The sequence below is a fragment of the Platalea leucorodia genome (assembly GCF_965183815.1).
Source record: "Platalea leucorodia genome assembly, chromosome: 4".
NCBI lineage: Eukaryota > Metazoa > Chordata > Aves > Pelecaniformes > Threskiornithidae > Platalea > Platalea leucorodia.
This window is the reverse complement of record NC_138826.1, coordinates 50,379,957-50,407,802: the sequence shown is the minus strand read 5'-3', so window position 1 is coordinate 50,407,802 and position 27,846 is coordinate 50,379,957. Positions and strand designations below refer to the sequence as shown.

The window sequence follows — 27,846 nt, the reverse complement described above, 5'->3', positions numbered from 1 at the left end:
GAAATGTTTTGAAAATTTATATAACCTTAATTAGCCATCAGAAGCTCTTTTAAATATTATGATGGTTAGCAGGTACTTGTTTTACTGTAGTACCTGGGAGCTGTAGTCATATACTAGGATGCAAATTTGTTTTATCTGTATAAAGCTAAAACCCAAAGGATAGACTTTGCATTAACTGGTTAGAGCCTGGCTCTAGTTCACACATGTAGTAACTGTGGCTGCTCTAATGACTAATCCCTCCTCAGCAAAATAGGTTTGTTGATGTGCATTTTATTTCTAGAAAACTACTTACATATCCCTTCTCCAGTTAAAAAAAAAAAGGGGGGGGATGGTATCTAGCTTTCGGACTTGTGGGTCTGGAATAAACCTAGTTAACCTACTTAAGCTTTGGGACGTGCAGGGTGGGCAGCAGCAAACAGGCAGACTGTCTGGTCTTGTTTGGTTTTGATCCAAAATAATTTCCCAGTTTCAGTGCTTTGAAGTAGCAATACAATATCTAACCTCTTGGCAGAGGAGACGAACATGCTTGTATATGCCTTTTCTCAACAGCCAAGCCATAAATGTGCCTGTTTTCTTTTTATTTACCATGCTTAGATGAAACCAAACTGGTATAAAACAGGGGTTTAAAATTAAATTAAAAGGGGAGTATGAAAAGCTCAATTTCTTTCTCACCTCCACACCCGAGTCTGGGTTTTTAATTTGGGGGAATTACTCTCATTGCTGCTTGGAGCAGCTGCTGGGGGAACACAGATCTTCTAAATCTTATTCTTCACTCCTGATGCTCACTTTGGGTGTGTTACTTAGTATTCTGTTTACAGAGCACTCCGCAGAGTGTTTGACAAAAAGCAGTGATTACGCACAGGAAGTGCTGTTTTTTTCTGGTTTTTATATGTTAATGCTCACTTGAAATTTTCATGAAGCTCTTTCATGTGAAATGTGTGGTATAAAACGTTTCCTGTAGTAAAACTTGAAACCGCTATAGAATAAGTGACTTTGGTGTGAGGGTATGGAGTATACATCTTCATCAGAGAAATAAAATTAAGAAAGAATTAAGAAGGTGTATGTTTCCAGAAGTGAACTAATCTGCAATTCTGATGTTTATCATTTAAAATGTGTAATATGTAAATATTTTTTAAAAGAACTGCCCCCCACCCATAAAACCAGATCAGTTTGTTGAAAGTCTAGTTTTTGTACGTAGCTTTTCTTTTTTGGACCACTGTTTTAAAATGCTTCCATAGTACTCTATGTTGTAAGAAAATGGTGCCTAAATGGAGATGAGCTGGTTCCTTGACAGTAATTCGGCAGTTGGATTTGGGGGATGGGGCTTCTTTTCTTTTTATATCTGTATAGCGTGTAAAATATGCCACACTGTGATGACAGCAACTTTTGTTTATTTTTGTAGGGTTGACCCAAGGACCATTTCATCTTGCAAGAATTGGTTAGCAAGATCTACATTGACTTGTTCCTAAGGGGAAACATGTCTGAGATTGACTATGAGAAGTTAGCTGAAATAGGTAAATATTTTTTATTACACTTCAAATGGCATTTGTGTAGAGTTACAGGTGATTTAATAGAGCATCTTCAGTAAGTGAGAGGCTTCACCAACATTTTGTAATACTTCTTGGAGCAATCCAATATGAGTTACAGCCACTGTACTGATGTGTACCCTATTAAAGCCATTAGGGTTGAAGGTTAGTTTAATACATGCAGGTTTTATGAATTATTGGTAGATGTTCCTAGTGCAATTCTAGGCTATTGGAATATCACCATCATCACATATTGTGGCACAAATGGGAGTCATTACTCCAAACAGACAAGTATTGAATGAGCATAGAGATTGCTGTATTGCATGTTATCTCCAAAGATGTTAGTCAAGCTGAGCAATATGACCGTGGCGTTAGGGGCATCATCATTTTGAAAGATCAGTGTTAAATTCTTTTTCCTTGAGTTTTTGAGGATGCCAGGCTGAACCCCAGAGCAAGGGTCTTCCAGAGCTTTTTTTTTTTTCCTTTCCCTACCACCGCAGTCTCCCTTTCCCTGTCCCTCACCTTAGCTCTGATTTCCCCATGTCATCGCTTTCAGCAGCAGCAGGCTGGCCTTTTTACTCCTAGGGCCTGATTCAAAACCCACTGAAAGCAATTTCCCTCTCAGCCTTGGCAAGCTCTGGATCAGGCCCTTCATGTTTTCTCCCAGCCTGGGTTGAACAGTGATAACAGCGTGAGTAGTAACAGATGATCCTCTGCTATAGCTCATGGAGCAGGGCAATAAACTCCTCTGTCATTTGCAGGAGAAAAATGAAACTGAGGTCGCCCTCAGTTTGGAACAATGAATCTTCTTTTTTTATTTGTGTTTATTACGAAACATCTCTTGAGCTCCAGTCCTCTTGTTCACACATTAAAAAACAAAAAAAAAGGGGAAGAAAAAGAATATACAAAGAATTAGGTTAGGGTTAACTAGCTTTTCAGTATATATGATTAGCACTGGGGCTTCTTTAGTCCCTGTGAATGAGTGCAGTACAAATGGGTGTGTGTATTTACTTTGATTCTCTAGTCCTTTGGCACATCTCAAAGCCAGATATCTTGATGTCTATACTTTGTTACAAATCCTTACCCCTGCTTTTTGGAAACCTGGCTATTTTTATGCATAGTACAAAATATTTTTTTACAGAAGGAGTTAGTGTCTGCCTCTCTGTACCAAAGGCTGTGGTTAACATATTAGTTGTTTCTGTTGTGTTTAACTAGAATATACATTTCACTTTTAGTAAAGCCTGTTAAGTTTCCGTGGATTATGGTAAATAGTTCATAGCTCCCACTTCACATCCCCACAGGCTGGCGTTTTCTATTTTTTTTCTCTCTCCCCTTTGCAACTTTTTGTTACTTTAGGTGGTTACAGTGCTCAGATGTGAAAAAAAAAAAACTAATAAACAAAATGGTGTTTTCCTTGTTCTGAGTTTTAACATGACTTAAATATTTTAAAAAGAAAAAAATGTGAAATTCATATACTGCATTATGTTTGTATTATTCTTCCTAGCTCTTGGGACAAAAACATTCTTTAAAGTGAAAGAATACTTTTCCAGTTAAGGTTAGTGTAGCTTTTTATATATGATACACTTTTAAAGGGTAGAAAAATACACATTTTGGAGATAATAAGAAGAATTTACTTTTTTGTGTGTATGAAGAGGACTCTAATGGTGTATTTCTAAAGGCAGATTTTTTTTTTTCCTATAGGACTGCTGATTTATTTTCTGAGGAGGCTTTAATGTGAATTCAGACATAAAGAAATGTAAAAGTAGTACACATGTTCCTGACTCCTCTTTGTCTTTGAGAAGCCCCGCCGCTAGCGGCATTATTCATCCTTGTGAAATGCATTTTTGGTACAAATCACATTAAAAATAAAAATGAGACAATAAAGCTTTCATGTGGCTGTTTATAGGATAGAAAGATACTCAGAAACTGTGAGCGGAAAGCATTCCGAAATATTTAGTAACAGTTTTTCTCTAACACTTATTAGCTACTGGCACATAAATCTGGCTGAAATCAATACTTAATATATTCTTTCTGCCCTAGTGTGTCTTGTGTGGTGGTCAAGGCATATGAAATATGCAGGTGATTAGAAGGCAAAATGTTCTTGAAGTACTTTTTAAAGTGGCACTAATAAAGTTATAGATAAAACTGTTAATTCTACCTTATTAAAACTTGTGTGATAAAAGGAGATGGATGATGTACAGGGGGTGGTGCACCTTATCAGAACATTAATTTTTCTCTTTACATGTGCCTTGTCTTCTCTTAAGCCACCAAGACACTTGTGTGTTAGTTAGTGTGTCAGTTTATTGTTATTCCCATCAATTTCTAGAAGACGTTCATTTGAATAGTGTAGAAACATTAGTGACAGTAATTATCCCAGAATCTGTGTTCAGTTGGATGTGTGCTTAGGATCAGTTCTTTTTGAACCTTGCAACAGTTTGGAAAAAACTTGGGCTCCCTCCCCACCTCCCCACCCAAAAAAAAACCAAAACCAAAAAACCCTGGAGCAAGATCGATTGACTTTGTGTTGCTCATTTCAGTGCAGAGTAGATTTTAATTCTAGGATCTAGTCCAGAATCTACTGAAGCTGGGGGAAGGATGCCCATTGATTTTACTGGGCTTTTGAGCAGACTTCTTACACCTTTGCTTGGCCTCTAGCTGGAGTATGTGTTAGATGGACATTTTGGCTGCCTTGCCTTATCGCAAGTTCAGAAGGTTAAAGGATTTCAAGGAAACAGTGGATTTTGAGGGAGGTGAGATGGAGATTTGTTTGTGCTTTCCTACCTTTATGCAAAGTAAGGAGTCTGCTCTCAGAGAGCGTTCACATGGGGTGTTAATGTGGAGTAGCTGTCAATGCACACGTTAGCGTACTGAAACTTTGATTTCTCCATTTGGACAACCTTGAAGTAAAAGACAAGAAGCTGTAGATGGATACAACAAGCAGATTATGGGAGTGTAGGAAATGATGAGACAACACCAGCAGTCATGAATAGCAAGGTCACAGCTTGCCAGTCATTGTTGAGATTTTTGTGAGCATCACAGCAGATAGTAATCTTAATGAGGATGTGAAGGTAGCTCTGAGGTATTAAAGGGTGGCTTTTCCCACACATGACAAAGGGTAAAGAACAAGAAACTGATCTGAAACTGCAGCAAATGGTGATAACGGCCTGTGTTTTTGTGAAACTGAGCTAAAATTCAACCCTTGAATAATGTATCAGAGGCAAAAGTTTTTCTTTGTTCATTAGCACTTAAGCATTCTTGGTTGCTCCTTTAGAACTGCAGAAAGACGAAGCGGAAGATACACAGTCAGAACAGGAGGAAACATTTATGTCTCCACCGCTTGAGGATCCTGAGTTAAATATCAATCACCCTTACTATGATGTTGCGAGACATGGCATCATCCAGTTAGCAGGTATGTTTGGAAAAATACTACAGCTTGACACTTAGTAGCTCCTTACCACATTTTTCTTACTGTACTCCTCAAGGTGATGCACAGGAATCATGTTGATGCTTTCAGCCTTCATCCTGAAAAGCAGCTCAGTAGTAATATGTGAACTCAGTGCTTTTCTACAGATGAATTATGAGCCAAATATTGGAGCTTAATCTTGCTTTAAAATGTAACTATAGTAATATATTATAATCTAAGGCCTAACTGTGGCTGTAACACATCTGTACTTTATTTGTGATAAGCTGTTTTGTCTTCTGAATAACCTGAAGTGTTGTGTAGCCACATGTAATCATTTTTCTAGTCTGCCCTGGGAAGGGCATGCAACTGTGAAGAGATATGAGTCACTGTATAAAAACTAATAAAAGGCAGAAAGGAAACTGTTGATGTAAATGTTAACTGCATTTATCACCTGACTTTCTGTTGTGACATGGAGAAAAGCTGGGTACATAGCATATTTGAATATTGGATCATTTAATGTTTACATTTATTTATTTTTAAAACAATCTGGCAACATATAAGACAGGCAGGCATATTTATGATATAAAAGCACCTCTTTAAAGTATGCATTGCATATTGTTTTCCTTTTGGCTTATTTTTGGCATCAATGTGCTTGTTAAAATCGCATTAATAATCACAATCCTGAGCTAAAGAAATGTATACAATAAGAAACAAATAGCAGTATTTAACACTGCTCATGCTAATGAAGTCTAAGATTATATTGTGCACACTTTTTGTACCTCATACTTCAGTGAGCCTAGATTATGATTTTTCAGGAAGACGATGAACTCTATTGTACATATGTACCTTCCTGAATTTGAGCCATAAACAGAGTGTCATCCAGGTGAATATGAACTTTAGCAAAACCAGTCTCCTAGTGAGGTATGATTGACTAGGGGCAGTGAAATCCGTGGTAATTTGACTTCTGTCTATAGTGGGAGGAGAAATTTACCCATAGTAACTTCTCTTCTTGAAGCTAGTTGTACACAGGGTAATAATTACCTTTTACCTTCTTCAAAACTAACCCCCCAACATATGACTCAAATCCATAAACAAGGGAATAACAGATTCACAGTCTTGCGGTTGAGGAGCTACTGCCTGCTAACCCACTAGGATGTTTCTCACTCAAGCGCCAGTTTTGGGATGGGGCGATACCAAGATAGAAAAGTTATTAATGAAACCATTGAAGTCAAACTGACAAAGTGTGAAATAAACGTGTTAACAGACACACTGGATACCCCAGAGTCACTATAACTGTCCACCTAAGAACCTCTCCCATCTGCTGTATTAGGCAGTGCTACATGATAATGCTTTAAAAGAGATCTTCAAGAGTTTGTTTCTCCTGCTGGTATACTCAGTATCAAATTCTGATGGGCATTTACTGCTTCACTTTTAATCATGCACAACTATTTACTAAAATGTTTGTTGTTGCTCCTCATTCTTCATTCACTCAAAGCTGCCCTGGAGGTCAGAAGCACTTGATATTTGTCTGTTTTAGCTGGTTTTAATTCTAAAAGGTCCTTGTGTGTTTATTTTCCTGGGAGGAACCATCCTCTTTTTTGCAGCTACAGGCAGAGCTGCCAGGTGATGAGCTGAAACCCTCGAGTCCGTGCTTAGACTAAGCTCCTCTTCTCCATTCCTCTGTATTGCGGGAAAAGGGGACAAGTTGGCAATCTTATTGGTCAGCCAAGGAGAACTTACTAAGACATTCCCTGCTGATTTAAATAAACAAATAAATAAAAGTTTACTTACTACCAAGGCAAACAAAAACTGTAACTTTCATAGTCTCGGAAGGACTCTGTCATTTGACTCGGAAAAGTTAAAACGGTGGGGGAACTCAAAAAAGGGGGAAATTTTGGAATGGGAAGATGAAATATACTGGAACAGCTCCTTTTAAAAATTCATGCTTTTACTGATGGTAAAACAGCGAACATATGGTGGGGACAGAATGATAACCAGCCTGCCCCTTCCTGAGCAGTCCCGCCTGGCTTCATCTTACGCGTATGCCTTATTCCTGTGTTACAGAATGGGACCGTGCTTCAATATAGTGGAGTGAAAGCCACGGTATTTTTTAGAGACACCTACCTGTAGCTTCCATAGTTTAATCTTGGAACTTGTTCTGTATCAGTGTTTGCTTGGAATAAAGTCCAAACTTTAGGTATACGCCTGGTATAAATTCACTGGAGCAACTGGAGGTATTCACAAGATGAATCTTGGCTGAAATGTTGGATTATCTCTGGTGGTTTTGTCCTTGATATTGCAGTCTTTTGTAGGGAAAAAAAGTCCCCTAGCCATTGTTTAAGCTCAGAAAAGAGTGACTTTAGCTGCCATTTCAGTCAGAAATATATAATCGGGTTTTGCAAGTCTACTGGACAATTTAAATGCGAAGCACAAGCCCGGAGCCATGCTTGAGGCGGCAGCCTGCACCCTCCGAAGCCGCTCTGATAGTGGGATGTAAGAGGAGAACGCAGAGGTGTGCACATGAATGCAGAACACAGGGAGGGTGAAGTATGATCCGAAGACATGCTTCACCTCCACAAAACGAGGCCTCCCTGTCCCCAGTGTTAATTGGCATGGAGTCAGGTTTGAATGTTTTCTGGATTTAGATTCAAGTGAGGAAAGGATGAGCTCTTCAGATCTCCTTCCCATCTTGCAAAGGCCAGTCCCTTTTGAAACAAATAATTATCAAATGATTTGTACCTAGTTTGTAATGGTTTTAATCTCTTTGAATAAGACAAAATATAATTTCAGTGTTTGGAATGGCTGTTTTAAAGCAATTCTGAAAGCCGTTCCTTCAGTTTTAATTCTGTGATTGAAAGACAATGAGATGTATTGTTTGGAATGATTGAAGTAAAAGAAAGAATTTAGGTGAAAATATTTGCAGTAATTTATCCATCTCTTACAGTGATCTAGTTTCCAACAGTTAATTTAAAAAAAAATCTGAAATTCTTTCTTGCTTCTCACAAATTAAAATGACTTACACCTGCTTTCCATAACAATAACTTTGACTATATGCAAAGGAGATTTTTTGAGTTGTATTCATACAGTGTGAAAATACAGTTAATTAAATAAGAGTAGAGGACATTTTAAAAAGATGTAAGCTTTAATAATTGTTTATTAATTACAGGCTGATTTGTGTCACAAATACCAATGTGCAGCTGACTACTCTAAGCATATGTAAATGGATCAGTGCTGCAGTGCTGGTTCTTTTTATTTCTACTTTGAAGGAGAAATTTCAATCTGTTGCCTAAAAAGAAACTCAAGATTATTTTTCTTTGTGGCAAAAAGGAAGGGACATATAAGCATATCTGATGCATCAAGCTTCCTTATTTTCTATAGTTTGCTTCTATAATATGATTGCTGACAACTTTTTACAGTACCTTTTTTTGAATATGTGCTTGTTTAGTAGGACTCTGATGGTTGGTTTTCATTAACTGCCAGTGACATCCTTTTATGTGTTAGACAAAACTTTTTAATGGATCAAAGTCCATCATAATTTTAAATCTGTATTTCCCTTCTTAGCCTTTTATTGCTTTTCTAGTTATATTTAAAGATTCCAGGTATCCAGCCTGTGTCTTTGTAGAGACTGTCCATGTTTTTCTTCAAGATGCAGTTGATTTCATGCCTCTTTCTGACTTTGAACCAGTGCATTAGAAACTGATTAGAATAGTATTATGTAGATTAGACTGTGAAAGGTAAAGTTGTAGTTTAGTTTTTGTAACATGTAAGGAGAAACTGTAGTGAATTACCTGACAAGCCTAAGACACAAGTCCTGATAATTTTCAGTCCATCTCAATGACAGCTTTGCTACTTCTTGCAATACCTTCAGGAGCAAATCTGTGGTCTGTAAATTACCGTGCCATGGGAAAGAACTGGGTTTAAAGATTTTATTTTTTTTTTTTCCTTAAAAGATTTACTTTGTTCATTTTTTTTATTTCCAAAGGGTATTCCTGAAATCAGTATCTCTGACATTATTTCATGAGTGCCCTTTTGGGGAAAACAACAAATCAACTGGAGAGACCTAAGACTTGGGCACTTTTCAAGGAGGAAGCTGAAGGCTCTGGTTTGTAACCTGTTTGCAGCACAAGAGCAGATTTTAATGTGGGCTTTGCACTTTACAAAGCGTGTCCTAACCATTTGGGTGTTGTCGTGTTTTTCTCTCAATTGCTATGAGAGGAGCTCCAAAATAAAGGTTGATATCAATGAAAAGTATGTCCTGCTCTAGTGAAGAGGGAACTTGCCTGAGTGATAGAAGCATGGGTTCAAATCCTTTAGGCAGGAGTTGAACTTGGATTTTCCAATTTCTGCGCCAGTTTTCCTCTTGCTTGTTTCTCCAACTATTTTCTTCTCAGAATGCGAAAGGAATAAATCCTTATTTACCTCATTCCTCTCTTTGAACGTCAGACTGTAAGTTATAGTGTCTTTTTTAAAGACAAAACTGAGTTAATTATATCAAAATATATGGATGTGCTTTCTTGTTGAATCTGAGAAAATATAACAGGTCCGCTTTAAACATAATTTAGCAGAGCAACAGGCTAAAATAAATGATGGCTCAAAGTGCCAAATTCAAATGTGAATGTGAACTCAATTTTAGGTTTGGGCATCCTGACAATATACCACAAGTCATTCTACACCTGAATATACCTTATTAAAAAGAAAAGCCTAGCACTATTTCCCCTTTATCAAGTAAATGTAAATTATATTCCCTTTCTGTTTGACTATTCTGCTTTTTTCTTTGCTTTCCTTAAATTTTCTTTTATGCTTTCTGTGAATTATCACAATACTTAGTTTTGCATCACTGAAAGCAGTTTTGATTTTCAGTGCCCCTTTTAAGACTAGAGCATTGTTCTAGTCCAGAGAGTCAGCCAGATCGAACTGTACTGACATTAGAGAGGTTAGCTTCAGGAATGGCTTTAACTCACCCTTATTTCAACTTATTTTACCTACTTTAAGAGGAGTACAAATGAAATGTAAGTAATTAATTATATTAAAAAGCAAGCTGTCCTTTTGCTTTCAGCTGATCTGAAAAAAATGTGGTATGGCAAAGTCTTCTTCTTAGACAAAATTTAAAAGAAAAATTGCTCATGGAGGAATCTTTGATGGGGAGTCTTTGCTTTCTGAGGGGAATGAACAAGGTTCCCGATGTAGGAGATCTCCTGAATGTTCACTTATAGTCATTCCTATTTAGAAAGACACCTGAGCATGTACTTGATTTTAATTGCAATTTTAGCACTTTGCAGAATTAGCCAGGTGCCGTACAGGTGCAATCCTCTCACAGAAAGTTGGTTTCTAAATAAACAGGTGGACATGAGTGGAATCCAGAGGAATGAACACAAAAAGGCAACTTTGTGAAATCAAAATGAGTTGACTCTTGGAATTTAGAGTTGGTGTCATTCTCCATATTTCCTTGGTGGATCCGGTTTCTGTCCCAAAGGATAAACATTACAATGGATATTTTAATACTTCATCTTTAAGCTGTCTAATATCCGTCGTAATGTATTTTCGTATGATCAGCCGAGGTGGTCAACGCCAGGAGAAGGACGACTCAGATCTCTGCAGCTAAAGGTATAAGCTTCTCCTGCTAACATTGAGACTCAGCTGTGTTATCTTGGCTGTGTGTTTCTTGACTGACTAAGAAGTTTGCCATTATGGGTGGGCAGAGACCCATAGTGGATTAGTTGTGGGTGTATTTACTCTCCATTACTCAGCCTAGGCAAAACACAGAAGTTTCATGATGGCTTTTTTGCAACCCCGTATTTCCCTGAGTCGTAGAGAGTAGAAGGAGGCTTGGAAGCACAGTTTGTCTTGACATTTAACATAGTGTAATTGAGGTTTAGGCTCATTTTCTCTAGGTTAAATTCTATGAAAGAAACAAAATATGTGAGCAAGTGTTTTCATTGTTGTGGCAAGTCTCCTGGAGTTTGACCTTGCTTCCACTCCCGTTGAAACCAATGGCAAAACTTCTGTTGACTTGAGGATCTCACTTTGCTGTAATGTGATGATGACAACCTTCAGTGAAGTAAAATGATATTTCACTTTTCACTTATAAAATAGTAATGTTTAGTATCATCAGAACAAAAGCTCTTGAAAAGTCACGCTAAAATTACAGCATTCAAAAGATCTCATTTGCAAATTGGAATGAGCTGTATCATTAGAAAAAACCTTTTCATTTGCAAGAAGCAGTTAGGAAGTGCTGTGCCATCCAAAGTCTTAATTAAAAAGTAGAAAAGTCCCCTTTCCCACTTGCCCTACCTTGTGTCTTACTGTAACTTTTTTTTTTCTACTGCAAAGTTAGATATGAAAAGTGATTCATGTCTGTTTCAGTGAAATCCAGACAAATCAAACCCCAGCAGATAGCTTGTATTTTAACGTCCATAAATCTCATTCTGGACAGCGTGCGCTGCACACCCCTCTTTACTCACCGAGCGCAGGGGAGGAGGCTGGCGTGGCCGTGCTGGGCTCCCAGGAGCGGCTCCGCGGCCAGCGCAGCTGATAATCCGGAGGCTGCCCGGGAATGCATCTGCACCGTAGCAAGTGCCTGATCCAAAGGCAGGAGCCTCCTGCCCATGGGCCAGAGAAGTCTGTCAGACCTTTGTGTGCATGAGGGCAGAATCTGAGCCAGGGACTTTCAAAAAGGTGCGGGTAGGTGGCTAGAGGAGTCTGAGTGCCCAAGCAGTTAAGGCACACAGTCTTTGGGAATGCCTCCTGAATATTAGGAGCTCAAAACCAGTGCAGAAAGATACAGGAGGAAAGAGGAGCACATTTTCCAGGGAGGGCAGAAGGAGTTACCAGCTTTCATCTGAAAGTGTTTAGTGACATTAGACTGTGGAATAAACTAGGTTAAGATGAAACTACGTTTTTGACCTGAAAGCAAAACATCACAGAGCAAAGCTGAAATTGCACTACTTTTTTGGTTTGTCCCCTGCAGAGAATGAGGCATCTTTCAATTCTAGCTTGCTTGTTTAAGTCCAAGTAGTAGGGAAATACGGGTTTTGTGGGATAAAAATATACTCTGTGCTGATTTAAAATCGGCATACTTCCAAGTCCTTTGAACGTGCAGGTAATTGCCACTTCCCACTTTACCCTTCAAACTGCACTTTCACGTGTTTGGGTAAAAATTCTATCCTCAAGGTTATGGGATTCAAACTGTGCCCGACTGGGAAGCAAATGTGATGGGAATTTCCTAGGGTGCTGAGTCACAGCCCTTCAGGTGGAGGGCAAGGGAAGCCTGCTTCTGTTTGGATCAGCACTTCATGTGTCATGTTAAAATTTGATGTTGTTCAAGACATCATTGACGCCTCTGAAGAAAGAACAACCTCTTTCCTTTCATTAACAGTCATCACTAATGGGAGGCTGGCACTGCTTTGTTCAGTTTCTAACGCAGCTGAGGTCCTTGGTCACCTTTTCTGGTTTGCTCTCCTTGCCTGTGTGGCAGCGCGGGCTGGGAGAATGAGGTGCTCTGCTCTGCTGCTCATTCTGAGAAGGTTTCTTTGCCTCCGTTTTCCCATTATTGAAACTGGGCGATATGTTTATTTATGTTCTAAGTGTATCTGTTCGCAGTCTTTTATAAAGCTGGTTCTTTGTTTTCTGGTTTTTAATTCAAGTAGTCGAATGTGACCAATGGTAACAATTAGTGAGTCATTTAGTAATTTAACTGGAAACCTTTCTTAGATTTATTTTGCTCATAAAAATGATTGTCTCTAACAAATAAAATATTCTACAGGGCATTGTAACACAGCAATTTTTTCACAAACAAGTAATGATTTAGAGAACAATCTTTTATTAATGTTTTAATTTAATTTTAGTACATCATTCATATTAATGCATGTTACATTATAATGCCTTTATAAGTACTCTGAGAATATCAAATAAGACACTTAAACAGACCACAATTTATTTCATGAAGTTATTTTTAAGAACAATATGCAGACATACCTGAGTGCATGTAATTGTGTTATTGTGCATATTCTTCCTTTAGTGGTGCTCAAGCACCTTATTTAACCCAGGAGTCAGAATTTATTTTTAATGTGGGAAGGGACACCAGGCCTTGTGGGATGAAAAAACACCTTTAAGAAAGATAATAAAAATAAGCAGTCAGCCAGAAAAGAACAGGAAGAAAGAACCAGCCAGCAGAGAAAGCTATGTTTTGGAAGTCAAAGCTACAGGACTAAAGTGATAATTACCAAAATTCAAGCTGAGTTAGATCTTTGAAGGATGTTAAAGCAAATAGCAAAAGGTTCTTTGGTTGTATAAATAAAAAAAGAGAGAAGTGATCTTCTGTGAAATAAGAGCGGGGTGGCCATCAGAGATAATCCAGTTATAGCTGTCAAACTAAATTAATACTTCATTTGGTTTTCAGTAATGACAATGATGTTGATATTATTATGAAATCTTTTTAAGTCCTGTATATGATGTTCATCTGCAATTTATTATCTACCTCTTGTCACCTGCGTTTAGGAAAGATGTGTTCAGACTGGAGCAGGGTAGAGAATAGCTAGGTCGGGGAAGAGATAGAAGATCTAACTTGCTTACAAGCAGTAAAATACAGGCTGAGAGGGGATATGATTATTGTCTAGAGAGTCCTTCGGAATGGTAAATAGTACTGAAGGAGAAGTGCTGCTTCAGCTGAGTGATGTCATCGTCACACGAACAAATTGGTACAAATTTGTTATGACTTTTAGACTGGAATTGAGAAAGCAGGTTGCTAGTTGTCAAAGCAGTGAACAGGAGGAGCAAGAAACAGAAAAACCTAACTGGTTTTTAAGATAGAGCTCAACAAATCAATGGAAGGATGATGTGGTACAGTTCCTGGTGATAACACATGCAGAAGATGTCTCCATGTTCATATGTGAAAAGTCACTAAGCGTTACCGTCATCTCTTCCCTCCGTTATCTCCTCTACACCTAAAATGGAATGGGTTTAAATAGATGCTGTCCCATCATGACCTCTGTAAGTACTGTTGAGCACAACCAGGTAGGAACCGGACAAAGCAAATGCAGGATTTTTTTTCTTAGTGTGGAATCTGTCAGGTGAGGACAGCCGCCTCTTCCTGAGTTGAATGAAGGAAAGCATATTACTGTCAGTGGTGGGTTTTCATGGAAAATGTGTGTTTGCAAACCTGGGAGGTGTTCTGTTTGTTCAGATCAAGTAATTTGAACCAACATCAGTAATACAAATTAGAACAGCTTAAGAAGTGGTCTGAGGCTGGTCTACCCAGTTTTCATAGAAATGCTCATATGATGTTATTTATTCATGGAGAGACTCCATTACAGATTTAACTTCCCCCATTTTACTTCTTTTTTAATTTGTTTATTCATTACAGCTACTTACATAATTAGGGATGAAAGGGGAACAACAGAATTATAAAGAATATCTAAAAAAACCCCAATTCTTAACTTTATTGTACTACTGATATAAAAGCCAAACTTTGATGTTTTAGTGGCAATAGAAGTAAGTATTAAATATCATTTAGTTTGAACATTGAAATTAGATCAAGAACGTCTCAACTATGAATTCAGTCTAAACATTTCTGGGATGTTTCTGTATTGCTTTAAAAGGAATGGTATCTTTCATGTAGATACACGTTAAAATCTTAACAGCTCACGGTCTTCAGTGCTGAGTTACCTTCAGTACGAGCATGACTTAACCTCTGCACCTGGCTTTCCAGATAGTGGAACTTGGGTGTGGGGTGGGCATGGCGTGAACACAAACCTTGTCTACACAGGCAGTGTGGGTGAAGCCGTCGTGAGTCAAAGAGTAAATGAACTTGAGTGCAGCAATATATGCTCTTCTAGAGGGACTAAGGGATGGACACTTGGAGATCTTCAGGTTATGAAAAGCATAGGTGTATGCCTTGCTTGTGTGTTTTAAATGGGATCCGAATGTAGCAGTGCTTTGGAAAAGAGTGTCTGAGAAAGCTTAAGATGGTGAAAAAATCTTGACTTAAGTGTGTGACAGAGCAGATGCCCAAAGTGCTTGTAGGCGTAGCGGTGTTCTTATAAATTGTGGAAATAAGGCGTGAAGAGTTTGAAAACATGCCACTTCCAAGACTACTAGGGAAAGTAGGCCTGTTTTCTTCCATGACTGAATGCTGCAGGACTTAAATGTTCCCTCTCGGGAGCTGAGCACTACTAACCACCTTTGAACACGACTTTCTCAGCTGAGCTTCCTCACTTGCTTAGCAGCTGCTTCATTTCATTGCAGCGGTGGCCAGATTGCTTTCTGTAGGCAACATGTGATGTGATAGTGAAGTTTCACAGTATGTTTTGAGTAACGATGGGAGATACAGAGGTAGCCCCAAATATCAGAAGGTACAAGCCATTCCTTCAGATCACTGCGGTCCCACTGCATGAGTAAATGAGCGTTGTCTTTACTAACTGTTTTGTTCACTAGGTGATGACAATTCTGGAAGGAAGGTGATTACCTTCAGTTGCTGCCGTCTGCCTCCCTCCCATCAGCTCAATCACACCAGATTGCTGGAGTAAGTTTCTCTCGATCTCCTGCATAGACTACTTTGCATTTTATATGTGAACTTCTATTAGCTTGTTTCCAGGTGAATGAGCTTTCAGGGAAGAGAAGCAGGAGGCAGGGAATGAAATGAAAAAAGGATGTAAGACCTACTAGTGTTAATATTAAGTGAATGAGATGTGGATGAAACTGCCAGAGTTAATTCACCTGGAACCTTGACTAGAAGAAGCAATTCACAATGTACTGAAATTAACTTGTCGTCTTGATTTTATTAACGAGTTCTGATAGTATTTAAAAAATCGAATTTATGATGAGGACCAATGAAAGAGAAATTCTAGTGCTCATACATATGTTCTCATGAATAGCAGTGTTTGCCTTAATTTGCTATACTTTATCTCCGGAGTCACTCAGCAAGAGTGTTGTTTAGTTATTTACATCTTAGTGGTTTTCCTCTTTTATTAAAAGATCTGCGTTATGGACAGTATACTATGCTTCACATTTTTATATGTATCTCACGTTGTAAGGTTTGGGGGTTTGTGTTATAAGAGGTTGTCAATATGTAAAATCACAACATTCTTCCTTATAAACTTGCTGTAGCAAGGTACCAGGACATGTTTCTGCCTTGTGGTTTGTCACTGTGAGGAGATCTGTTCTGCCGTGAGAGTCCTCTCCTTATTAAGCATTTTAAACCTATTTGGAGTTCTTGCACAGTCTCCATTGCCAAAATATTTGAGCACCTTCAACCGTCGGTACCCACCACCTTTGGAAAGGACCAAAGTGCTGTTATCTCAACTTTTCGGAAAGAGGGAAGGATTAGAAGGCAGGTTATGTAAGAGATGTGTTTGAGACCGTGTTGCTTCATTTGTGTGCTCTTCACAGCTAAGGTATTTCCATAGCCTTAAGCCAAAGCTTCCTGTGTAGCATGCGCGCCCAGGAGGGAGAGCCTCACCAGTCAGCTCCTCACCTAGAGGAGCTACCTGCACCGATTAATAGGAAATGCCAAAGAAAGGAGTGTGACAAACCATGCTGCTACCAAATCTCAGTTCTGCGAGGAGGCACCTTGATGAAACTAGGATTTCCAGCCCTCAGACTCTTCTGGACTCGAACACTTGCATGTTTTCCATCAAATTCACTTGGAAAGTCTGTGCTAAGAGAGAAATGAAGGCAGGTGCCTGAATGTGAAGCTAGCAATGTAACTATCAAGTGATTCGCTTTTGAGTAGTTCGACCCAGATGTTGAGTTTTGAGGGAAAACTGCAGAGTAGGCCCAGATTGGTAGGTGTTATGTGATGAAATCACTTAAAAGAATTGATTTGGTAAAGCTTTTGTAATGTCCCTGCAATACTGTTATAGCCTTGGAACAGGTAATTGGCTGTACAAAAATACTAGTTATTTTATGCTCACAAAACTCTCTCAATTATTCTTAGAACTACAGGCTTTCTGGATGCAATGTTACAAGGAATTTACATGCTGTAAAATAAACCGTGAGGCACTCTGTATGTAAGAGTATCTGTTTAGGTATATTTTAATTTCAAACTCTCTCTAAAAAAAGTCTTGAATGACTGTTACTACTACTACTTCTTCCATTAAAATACCTTTACTACTTAAGTCAGGGATCAAAACAGCATTATATTAGTTGATGTCGCAGTCCTTGTCCCAGGCGATTCGCAGCCTAAGATTTACAGTTCGCTAAGGGAATAAGCAGATAAATGAGACTGTGGGCGTACAGTGTAACAGTGAAGTTATGTGCTTTTTCATGCAAAGGTGGATAGTCAAAGTGGCCTTGATACTTGCAGATAGCCACAGCCTAATAAATGGCACATGGAACTATCTATTTTATTGAATGAAAATCGCTTACATACAATTAAGAACAATAGCTGGGGCTCTGTCGCAGAATAATAAGATAGCATTGAGAATGACATGAGAAAGTTGAAATCTGACACAGCAAGAGATGAGGCCAGATTGTACTCCTCCATCATTGCTTTATTTGAATCATTGAGCTGTGTAATAGGCCATATAGTGTTCTCAATTGTAGGAGAAAGGGAAGAGAAAAGCATTTTAAACTATACCGTAAAAGAATGAACACACAGAAATCTGCTTATAAACCATGCAGTATTATTTCAAGATGGGATAAGTAGTATAGTTCTTTAAATTAGTTTTAAGGGAAATGATCTATGAACACAGTCCCCACAATACAAACAAGGGAAAGGCAAATACATTCAAGAAAACAGTTTACAGTAACAAGTTGTAATTGGCAGTAATTAGGGCTCATGGATTTTTCAAAAATTTAAAAAGTTTTAAGTTGAGAGGAAAACCCAAGATTTATTCTTTATTATTTTGAAAAGTCAAAATGACATTGTTTGCTTGGCTAAAAGGAAGGCATTTACAAAGACCAGAAGGAAGCAAAATATGAGTCGCTGTCCATTAAAATGCATCTTTTTAAAAATTTCTTGGAAAACACAGTCCCTTATTGTCTTCATCTTTTAGCGATTCATGAGCACCATAGTTTTTGTAACTAAGTACGTTCTTTCAGATTTTGGGCTTTGCAGTGATGTGGAATTATTGGCAACACTGTCACTAGAGCAAGATGAACTTGTTAGATAAATACATTGAAGCAAACATGAATTTGCAGTCACTAGCATTCTGTGCAAAAATAGCACATTTTCTTTGCCAGTTACTGCTTTAAAAATCTCATCTAGTAAACTGTCTTAAAACTAAAATGTTCTCTTTCTCCTCAGGTACTTAAAGTATACTCTGGACCAGTATGTAGAGAATGATTATACAGTTGTCTACTTTCACTATGGCTTGAAGAGTCTGAATAAACCGTCTCTGAAATGGTTACAAACAGCCTACAAAGAATTCGACAGGAAGTATGCCTCCAAAATATTTGGTTTATTCTTTCGGTTGTGTAATGTCTGTAACTAACTTCCATGAAGGAAGCAGATCTTTCCTGATCCGCCTGCAGCTAACTGAGTTCATTTTGCCGTTGCAAATTTTTGTAATGATATTGGTGCTCTTTGTTCTCTTGTAAGTGTCTTCTGTGCAGTACTAAGGAATGGCCTGAGTGCTGCAGTGGTTGTCCAAAGTTATAAAAAGCCTTGAGAACAAAACCAAGAGCCATTGCCTTTTCTGTGCACTATTTAACAAGATACCTCTGACAGCTTATTAGTCATCATTCTCTATTATCTCACAGTTGTGTTTCAACCTTTGATCATCCTGAGGCTAGGTTGTATACAAAAAAAAGGAAAGATTAGTTTTTAACAGTCTGCATCTCACAACCCTTGCAGCATTCATTGGTTGTTGTATGTAAGGCCCCGAAGGGACTTTGGAGTAACAATGGCTACAGCTCACGGCTTCATGTTTTAGTTGGTTAGGGTGCAGTCGAGGCCAAAGCTCCTAGATAAATAGCATTTTAGTAGTGGAAACTAAAGTTCTGATGTTTATTCTCTGAAAATGCACACTTGGCAGTGGAGCTGAAAACTCCTGTTGAAGTCAGTCTTGTTTGCAAGTTATTACTTGATGTACTTGTTTGTAAGTTGGCCTCAAGAGGGCATGACTGAAAGCAAAAATATACACAAATAGCTCTTTCCTGATAGTGAGAGTGTATGTGCATGTGCATTTTGGGGGGATAGATCATACATGGCTGACTTTTTCAATTTCGGAGCTGGAACAAGAAGCAAATCTCACAAAAGATGCCATGAAAAAGATTATTGGCTGTTTCTAGACTAGACTGAGAGATAAATGCCTGAGCATTTCACAGGACTGCACACCCTGCTTTGAAAACTGAAGTTTTTGCTGTGCATTGACAGTGCCTGAAAATAAAGCACTGTATGGAGTTGGGAAGCCTACCCTACCATACTGTTTTCCTTCTAGGAGAATCCCAAGCCAAATTTACAGTTGCTGTATGGGGAGAGGCAGTATGAGGGCAATAGCTTCTTCAGTTTTGTTTCCTGCGTACATCCCAAGTGCAAAAAGTCGCTCTCATTTATGCCAGAAATCTGTTTTCTCCATTCCCATACCCTGACCCAGAAAGCAGGAGAACCAAAGAGGAACAGAGAAGCCCAGGTAGCTGGGCAAAACCAGACAACCAGACACCCATCATTTTATTCACAGTTGGGACTTCTTAGCATACTGTCATTGAGAAGCTCAAAGCAATATTCACAGCCCAACATGTGTATTCCACTGTACTAGCCAGAGCGAAAAAAAAAATAAAAAAATAGCACCTTTCAGACTTCTGTGTGCATGTTTTGGGGGTCAAAGGAAAGAAAGAACAAAAGAGAGTACAAGGGACATTAGTAATTAGCTAGCATCATGAAAGCAAATGTTTAACAGGAATAGTTTCAAAAGAATAGATCTTGCTTTGAAGGTTTGCAGCAGAGGCTTAGTAAAATCTTGTGGGCATTTAATTGTAATCTAGGAAACTATGAAGTACATAAACTTCCACAGAAGCAATGCCTTATGCCCATTGCTTCAAGGTACAAAACAAAATTAAAATGGAAACTTCATTAAAGCAGCTCGGGTGTTTTGCTTCTAAGTTTTTATTGTTGATTTTGGGTTCTTATCCACATTGGTGCCAATTGCACAGGGGTAGTTGTTTGCTTGTGTATGATAGTGGCTTTGGGAAAACAGCTTTTTCATTCAAAGATGTATGGGCCCAATTAAAACCCAAAAGGAAAAACTGTGGTAATTGCTGAGTTGGTCCCTTTTTCCCCTCTTACCATAGCCTGTTACAAGAAGGTTTTTCTTAGGAGTTCACAATCATTCTTTTCCCATGATCATGGTTTTTCTAACAATGAATGGTGAACACTTGGGAGGGGCGCTCCCTACTGGGAAGCAAACTCGGCAAAGTAGTAAGCAACAATTTACATATAAAAGCGGGATATTTCATTACGCGTTTCTCAATTTCATTTTGCAATAACATTGAATAAGAGCAGAGTCTTTTTGTGTAGCTTGGTTTCCATTTCAGTTTCAGCCTGTTAGAATCTATGGTTTATGTATCATGATATGACATGATAGAATTCAGCAATGCTATAATGGAGAAAGGTTTTTGTTTCATCCAAAGGGGACCATCCAATATAAAACAGCATGCAGTTGGCTTCACCTTCAGTAATTACTAGCAAAACAAGACAAAAGTAGTCGTAAAAATAAAAGATTAGGTGTAAGTTTTACATCTGAAAATTTAGGCATTTTCTCTAACACGAAACTCCTGTAAGCAGAAAATAAAGGGAGATGAAGGAAAGTAGTTTTTTCATATCACAGAATTTTTTATAGACTCTTCGTTCACTTCTCAACTTTTTTTTCGAGTTGCCTAATTTCCCTTCTGTCCCCCTGTTATTAAACTTATGAGACAGCAGACATTGGTTAGGAACATAATAGTGTTATCTTGGCCTACTATTGTATCATCAAAACTGACCATTTTTTAAATTTTTTTTTTTTTCATTTTATATTCAGTTTCTTCTGAATTAGGTCTTTTTAATGTGTTTGAAAAGAATGCTGTATAATGTTCCTGTAATAATACCTCCCATTCAGTTGTAGCTATTCAGTTCTACTGCCTATGATATTCAAAAGTCTTCTAACAATTTCATTTTCTTTTCCTAGGTATAAGAAAAACCTTAAAGCACTCTATGTTGTACATCCAACCAACTTCATAAAAATTCTGTGGAATATCTTTAAACCTCTTATAAGGTACTTGGCAGTTTATTCAACACATTTTCCCGTTCAGTTTAAGGGTGGTTTGTTCTCTAATAAGTTGCTTTTAAAAAGGCTCAAGGTAAAATACGTGAGGTAACAGCACAATAGCCATTTAAACTGTCTTAAACTAATGAGTAAGGAGAGCTTAAGCTTGGGTATGAATAATAGTGTAGAGTTCTTTCTAAGAAAAGGGAGTCTCAATTCATAGTAGTTTTACTGGTATGTTAAAGTAAATATCACTTTAAAACATAGTTATTCTGTGGACCATGAATGACTTTTTTGTCCTCTTTGACAGCACTTAGCACAATAGAACTGGGTCTGTGACTGGAGTTACTAGATGGTACGGTAAAGCAGGTAATAAATGGTTAACCTTCAGTCTGATCTCAAGTGCTGAGATGAATAGGAATGATACTACTTGTGTGTTCGAAGTTAATGGATAAGCCCTGAAGTGCCCATAAGAATTTGCGGTGGAGGGTATAATGGTGAAGGTAGATGTATTTTACTGGTGCGTTCTTTTTCTTTGCATGGTAAAAATTGATGCTATCTACAAGGAACTGGCAACAAGGGGCAGACATGGCTAAGTGCTAGGATGGTTGGGCTTTCTTAGTTTCTGCTCCTGAACTTCTGTCACTTTCAAAGTAATTCTGACATTTTGCAGATTATGTTATGAATATCCTCAGGGCTGAAGGACGAAAACAGCTTATCTTGAGAAGCCATAATGAACCAACTAAAAATGTCCATTACAATAACTTGCAATTGATTCAAATCTGACTGGTAGAAAGCTAATTAATTAGAAAGGGGAAGTTTGACTTCTAGACAGATCAGAACATGTAAGAAGCATGTGAAAATAAAAAAGTAATTACAGCTAAAAATCCTCCCAGAATATGCCGTTCTTGAAACAAGAAGGCTGACTATAGATCTTTGTTTTAACTGGCAGTAAAATAAGTGCCAGAGATCCAGCACATAGACCAATGGTGAGAAAAGTGTGACAGAAGCAGGAGGTCCAGTAGCTGGTAGTATCTCAGGGATGGGCATGGATTTTTTTTGTTCCTGATTCGCTGTAGGATGGGTATGGAGGGCTTTCTAGGAAAAAAAAAAAACAACAATAAAACCAGAAAAACTCTTGATGTACATGAAAACACTCAGGTGAAACCAACTTCTTTCTCAGAGGCAGCCGAGAGCTCCTTGGGAATAGCTCCAGGCAAGCAGTTTTGGGACACTGATGATTTTCAGTCTGTGCATGTTAATGCACTCAGTGGAGCCACAGCCGGACAACAGCTGTGCTATTTGACTTAGAGTAGTAATTAGCTGCCAATTCTTGCTAAGGAAAAGTTTACAGATACCTGTTGCAAATACTCATTTTTCCTGGATCTTACTATGTCTGTGTAAATAAGATGAATACTTTTTTTCTTGGAACAGTACAATACACCGGCAATTAAATTCTTGTTTACTTTGGATGTGAAAATGGGTGATCCTGATAAGCTTAAGCATTCATATCTAGCACGGAAAATTCAAACCAGGGCTTGTCATGCTAGGTGCATCATCATCTTGACCTTCTGAACGCGCTGCTTTCATGTTCATCATTGGATGTTCTTGTTTGTGCTCGACTTTTACCAATGTGTAGCTGGATACTTGTTTTGAGTCTAATTTAGCAGCACTCTACTCTCTGTTGTTAAAATACAGGACCAACAGAAGCAAAGATATTTGTACGCTGGCACTGACAAAATAATTGAAAGTATGAGTAAACTCTGAAAAGGTCCATAAGCCAGAAGGCAGGAATTAGCTGAAGCTAGGAAAAAACCCTCTTTACTGCTTAAAGTGGTCTAATTACCAAATGCTTACATGCATTTGTGGTTTGGGTTGACTCAAGTTTGGGTTTGTCAAGTAAAGGAAAACATAAGATATAATTTTAAAACTGAAGTGTGAAAGTGCCCATGTACAATTTGCCTAAATTGTACTCTCATTGAATATTAAAACTTTTTAACGTTGTTAATTTACTAGAATAGTGCAATTTAAAATTTGTTCACAGTACCTTTTCCTCCCAGTTTAGAATAATCTTATCTTAGCAGATCATGCTTTTATTTAAGTGTAAATATTAAACCAAAGTTCAGAAAAGGAAGGGAGAAAAATCCTGTGGACTTTCTGTTTCCTAGCTTTGCTGAATTATAGCTCAGACTCATTTTTAGATTTTAGTGTTTGCAATAGATGTAAAATAAATTTCATTATCAAGAAACATGTTTTTATTTTTCAGAGGTCTGTTAGTACATTTGGTACCTGTTAGTACCTGGCCTAAGTACTTTTACACGGACAATTTGCTTGCTAAGAAGTGGACAAATACAGAATTGTTAGAGTGAAGAACAAACATAATAAGTATTTTAGCATACTTGTATTTGAAAGTATTTAAGAAAATGTAAATACTTTAAATTTTTCAAGTTCCAGAAGTTGATTGATCTCCTTTCCAGTCCCAAAAGAGATGAGCAAGAACATAATGTGTTGTCATATGTATTTTTTTCCAGACTGCAAAAAACCTGTAAGAAGAACACATTTCTATGTGTGAGCTAGCAGAAGCCACCCACATGTTATCAAAATAATATACATTTACGTGGTGGTGGTGATGTGGCATTTTTAAGGAACAGCAATAATTCCTAATTGTCCACAACTTAGTTACAACTTACGTGTTCTGTAACATGTCCTGTATTACCGGAGGTGATTAGTTACAGAGAATTCTGTGCCAGCCCATGGCTTAGGTAACATGTTGAAATCGCAGGCTGTTTTGGATGAAAGACACACTGAAGAGCTCTGAAGTTGTACATGCACAGACTGATACCCATCAGTGTCCCAAAGTCGCTTGCCTGTTAGCAAAATTTAGCTCGTTTCAATTAAAAGCTTCTGAAATGCTGAAGTGACTTGTATTTGTACCATCTCCCACTAGAGGGAGTGTGTGTATGTGTATTTGACAATCCAGGGATAAATTCATTGAAGCGAGAGAATTTTTCTCCAATTTTACTATCAAAGTAAGTTGCAGCAACGTTCACTTTTTATCATAAACACCTTACAGGACAGATATTTTGTGTTGTGGAAAAATATGAAATTATTTCAGACCATGTGTATAAATGTGTCTCTGAACCTTGTTTGAACATCTCAGCCTCTAAGTAATATATTCTGGCTGAAACTCAAGACCTAACTAGTGATACTTGGTGCTTCAAATTTGGAAATCTGTTTTGTGCAACTCATAGAAAAACCTTATTATTCAGGATGTTTCCTAGAAGCTATCCAGTCCTTTTCAAAACGGGTAAAGCTGATGGCCCAGCACTTCAAGGGTATACACTATCCACGCTTTGAAAATTTTGCCTCTTGCTTACTACTTTATAGTTTGTGTCTACAGCCCCATTATTTTGTCTTTTGGCAGGGAGGAATACCTAAATAACACAAACATGTTGTTCTGTTGGCCGTGTAACATTTTCTCCAAAGTTAACAGTTCTTTTAGTGAGCTTTCTAATGCTGTGTGAAAGTTGTTTTTCAGTGGCTTTTAAAGCAGTGTTTTTCATATCTATGCAAATCACAAAACATTCAGATGGAAGTCAGTTATTTTTATTCAAATCAGACTCTCAGGCATGCACTGTATATGTTTGATCATACGAAATGAAATACATCTTATGTCTCCTGCTGCTTCAATTACAGTCTAATTTTGAGTTGCATCAGCACTTACATTTTTGTAATAGAAACTAAACCCTTCGTAAGTGTTCCTCCCATGCTGATTTTTATACTTCTTTGTGATTTTTCTTTTTAGCCATAAGTTTGGGAAAAAAATCACCTACTTGAACTATTTAAGTGACCTGAGAGAGCATCTTAAATACGACCAGCTAAATATCCCTCAAGAAGTCATCCGGTACGTGGCAAGTTTAAAATACGTTGTCTCACCTTTTCTCAGGTAGAGTTGCATCCTGTTCATTGTATTCCAAGCAGAATCTAATCCTATTTCTTCAATGATTAAACGTCTAATTTACCTATTTGTGCTTGGTTGGATTTAATTCTGAAAGCTGCATTGCCATCAAAGATGTGCTGAAGTGCGTCGGGTGTTTAGAGGAGAGAACACTATATGGTTTTCTACAGATTTGAAACATCTCCATCTCAGTTGTGGAACATTTTCTTAGTATAACTGCAGCTTCTGTGTGTGTGCTGGCAAAACCAATCCATGTGTCATTACTGCTTATGAGTATTGCGTAATGTTCATGGGCAAAAATGTAATCCTGACCTCTTTGCTTGCATATGGTAACAGATTAAGTGACTTCCTTTTGCTAAGGGCATTCCCAGTCATCAAAGTGTTGATTGATTTTAAACTTCATGGGTACGTCTATTGTTAGCGGATCCATTACTTTCATATCGTGCGTGTATGTGTGTTAGGGAGGGGTATTGGAGAGGGGGCGGGAGAGGAAAAGAAAAAGAAATGCATAGGGTTGGGATTGTCAAGTGCCAGTATTAGTATCAATAACAGTCTTTTCGACACAGCGCTGTACATGGAAATGCTTTGATGTACTGACAGGAAATGATTTTATGTCACTGCTGAATGAAAGTAACTGGAAGCTTTGATTATGACTGTTATTGATGCCTGGTGCGTTTTTACACCCCTTATGTGTAAATATGGAATAACAGAAAATACCTTACAGCTCTAAGGTTATAAATTGGATTGCATGGTTGCCAGAGAAAGGGGAGTTGTATTTTGAGTAGCAAATAGGTTTGAATTTTGCTGTTAAATTATAGTGCATTCCTATTTTTTGGACACATTTATTACTGTATTCCATTGGCTGAAGCAAAAGAGCTCTTCTATGTCTTGCTTAAGTATTCTACCACAAATACTACTTAAAAATTTCCCTGATGCTTAAATTAAATGCAAGTTCTGTAAGACCTGCAGCATATACAATATTGTCAGGAGATCAGCATCATGAGCAATACTGGTAGCTGTTCATATATATAGTTTGTCAGCCGTGGTGCACAGAAAATCAATGATTTCTTGATTTTTGCAGACATGATGAAAATCTTCGGGGGAAACAGAAGGGAAAACTGCCACCTGTGGTTAAGGTTCCTCCACCACGGCCACCTCTACCTACCCAGCAATTTGGAGTGAGCCTGCAATAGTAAGCTATGAGATTTCTAACATATGAGATTGCTATACCCTGCAGCCTTCTGTAATGTGCAGATTCACTGGACAGACCATCTGCAAATATTTTGTTTATTATATGTTTAGTTTCTCATTCCGTTTGAAAGCCATGAAACTATGAGGCTAGACAATAGGTTTTATGAATTCAGGACAGGTCTCTCACTCCCAGTGACCTGCCTGGTCTTTATGTTTACAGTATCTTTGTGGTAGTTAGTGCTAGCACGGCTGCACAACTTTTCTCCCAGTGGGCAGAAATTTGCCCGTATATGACAGAGCCCCGAGCTAATCTGTTGCTGGTGGATGCTGGCAGTACAAAAGTGTTTTGGAGATATTTAGATGGTGGATAGCAAAGCCAAAACAAAGCTTCAGGCTCCAAAATGGCTGCATAAAGCTAAAATGGATGCTTGAACCTTTATATATTGTTGTTTTGTTGCTCACATATTGTTCTGATCAGAGTTTTATGAAATGAATAAAATCACTCTCTTCCAGAAATGCCCTGACAGCTGTTTACATAGATTACAGCACTGTATGTGGTATAAAAAATGATTTACTTTACACAAGGAATGGGATGGCAATAGTACTTGCAAGATTCAATTTTGGTAAAAAAACAACAAAAAAAACCCACAAAACCTTCTAGCTTCCTACCCACAGTCATTTCTGTCAGAGCGCTATGGAAAACTGTCTTTCTATGGCATCCTTCTCAAAAACAGCCAAAGAATATTGTTCACATTCAGCAAAGGCAATTTAGGCTGTCTGATACATGGACATTTGTCGAATCTCCTCCCACCCCCAGTCTACTTTTCTGGTTCTAATGATTCAGCTGTAAATGAGATATAAAATATAATTTTCCCCTGGTTAAATGTTAAACATTAGTCCTCTCTGGAACGCCTGAAATTAGAACAATCAATATCTATTGTGTAAGAGCTACTATGACATTAACTTTTATGATACCTCTTTAGAGTTCACCCTAACACTTGAAACATGGCTAACTTGCTTGCCTAATTCAGAGGAATAGATACTCCCTAATATCTTTTAGGTGGACTCCACTGCGTCATTAAGAAGGAAAATGTTTTATGCCACCACTGCAGTAGTAAAACCAGGACTGTTTGCAGGCATCAGGGCACACACTCACTTGCCCCCAGCCCAGCCTGGCTGCTCAAGCAGCTCTATTGAACTTCTCGCAGGTTTATGTGATCAGACAGCATGTTGTGTGCCACTCTTACATCTGCTAGTCATATTTTATTTCTCTGACTGTGCCTGAACAGTGAACAGTGTCTTTCGCTGGACTGCACGTGGTGAGGGTGTGGTGGCCCCCCTTCCTGGCTCTGCCACTCTCCAGCTGTGTTACTGTCAGCAAACCATGCCCTTGCTGCATGCCTTAGCTTTCCCAAGTATAAAAAGGGTGGCTGCTTATAAAGTAGCCACTTTTCTGTGAAAGATCTGTGGATGGAGAAACACCAAACGAGGCATTGCTATCACTTTTGACCCAGAGAGTTCCAGTGCTGGCGATGGAGGCGCTGACGGATGGACACCCTCCATGTGTGGGTGCAGTTCACAGCGCTC

General features: G+C 38.3%; 1 protein-coding gene across 1 annotated transcript in view; it reads left to right on the top strand.

Annotated features, from left to right (window-relative positions):
* Positions 1–1,477: 1,477 nt before the first annotated feature.
* Positions 1,478–27,846, top strand: part of LOC309590106 (rho GTPase-activating protein 8-like) — a gene marked incomplete at its 5' end in the record, with an annotated part of 56,450 nt that continues 30,081 nt past the window's right edge. The window contains 7 exons of the mRNA XM_082311070.1: positions 1,478–1,514; positions 4,798–4,935; positions 15,361–15,448; positions 18,173–18,304; positions 21,033–21,119; positions 24,916–25,014; positions 26,150–26,260. Of these exons, the coding sequence (XP_082167196.1) occupies positions 1,478–1,514; positions 4,798–4,935; positions 15,361–15,448; positions 18,173–18,304; positions 21,033–21,119; positions 24,916–25,014; positions 26,150–26,260 (692 nt within the window). The remainder of the gene's footprint in view (positions 1,515–4,797; positions 4,936–15,360; positions 15,449–18,172; positions 18,305–21,032; positions 21,120–24,915; positions 25,015–26,149; positions 26,261–27,846) is intronic.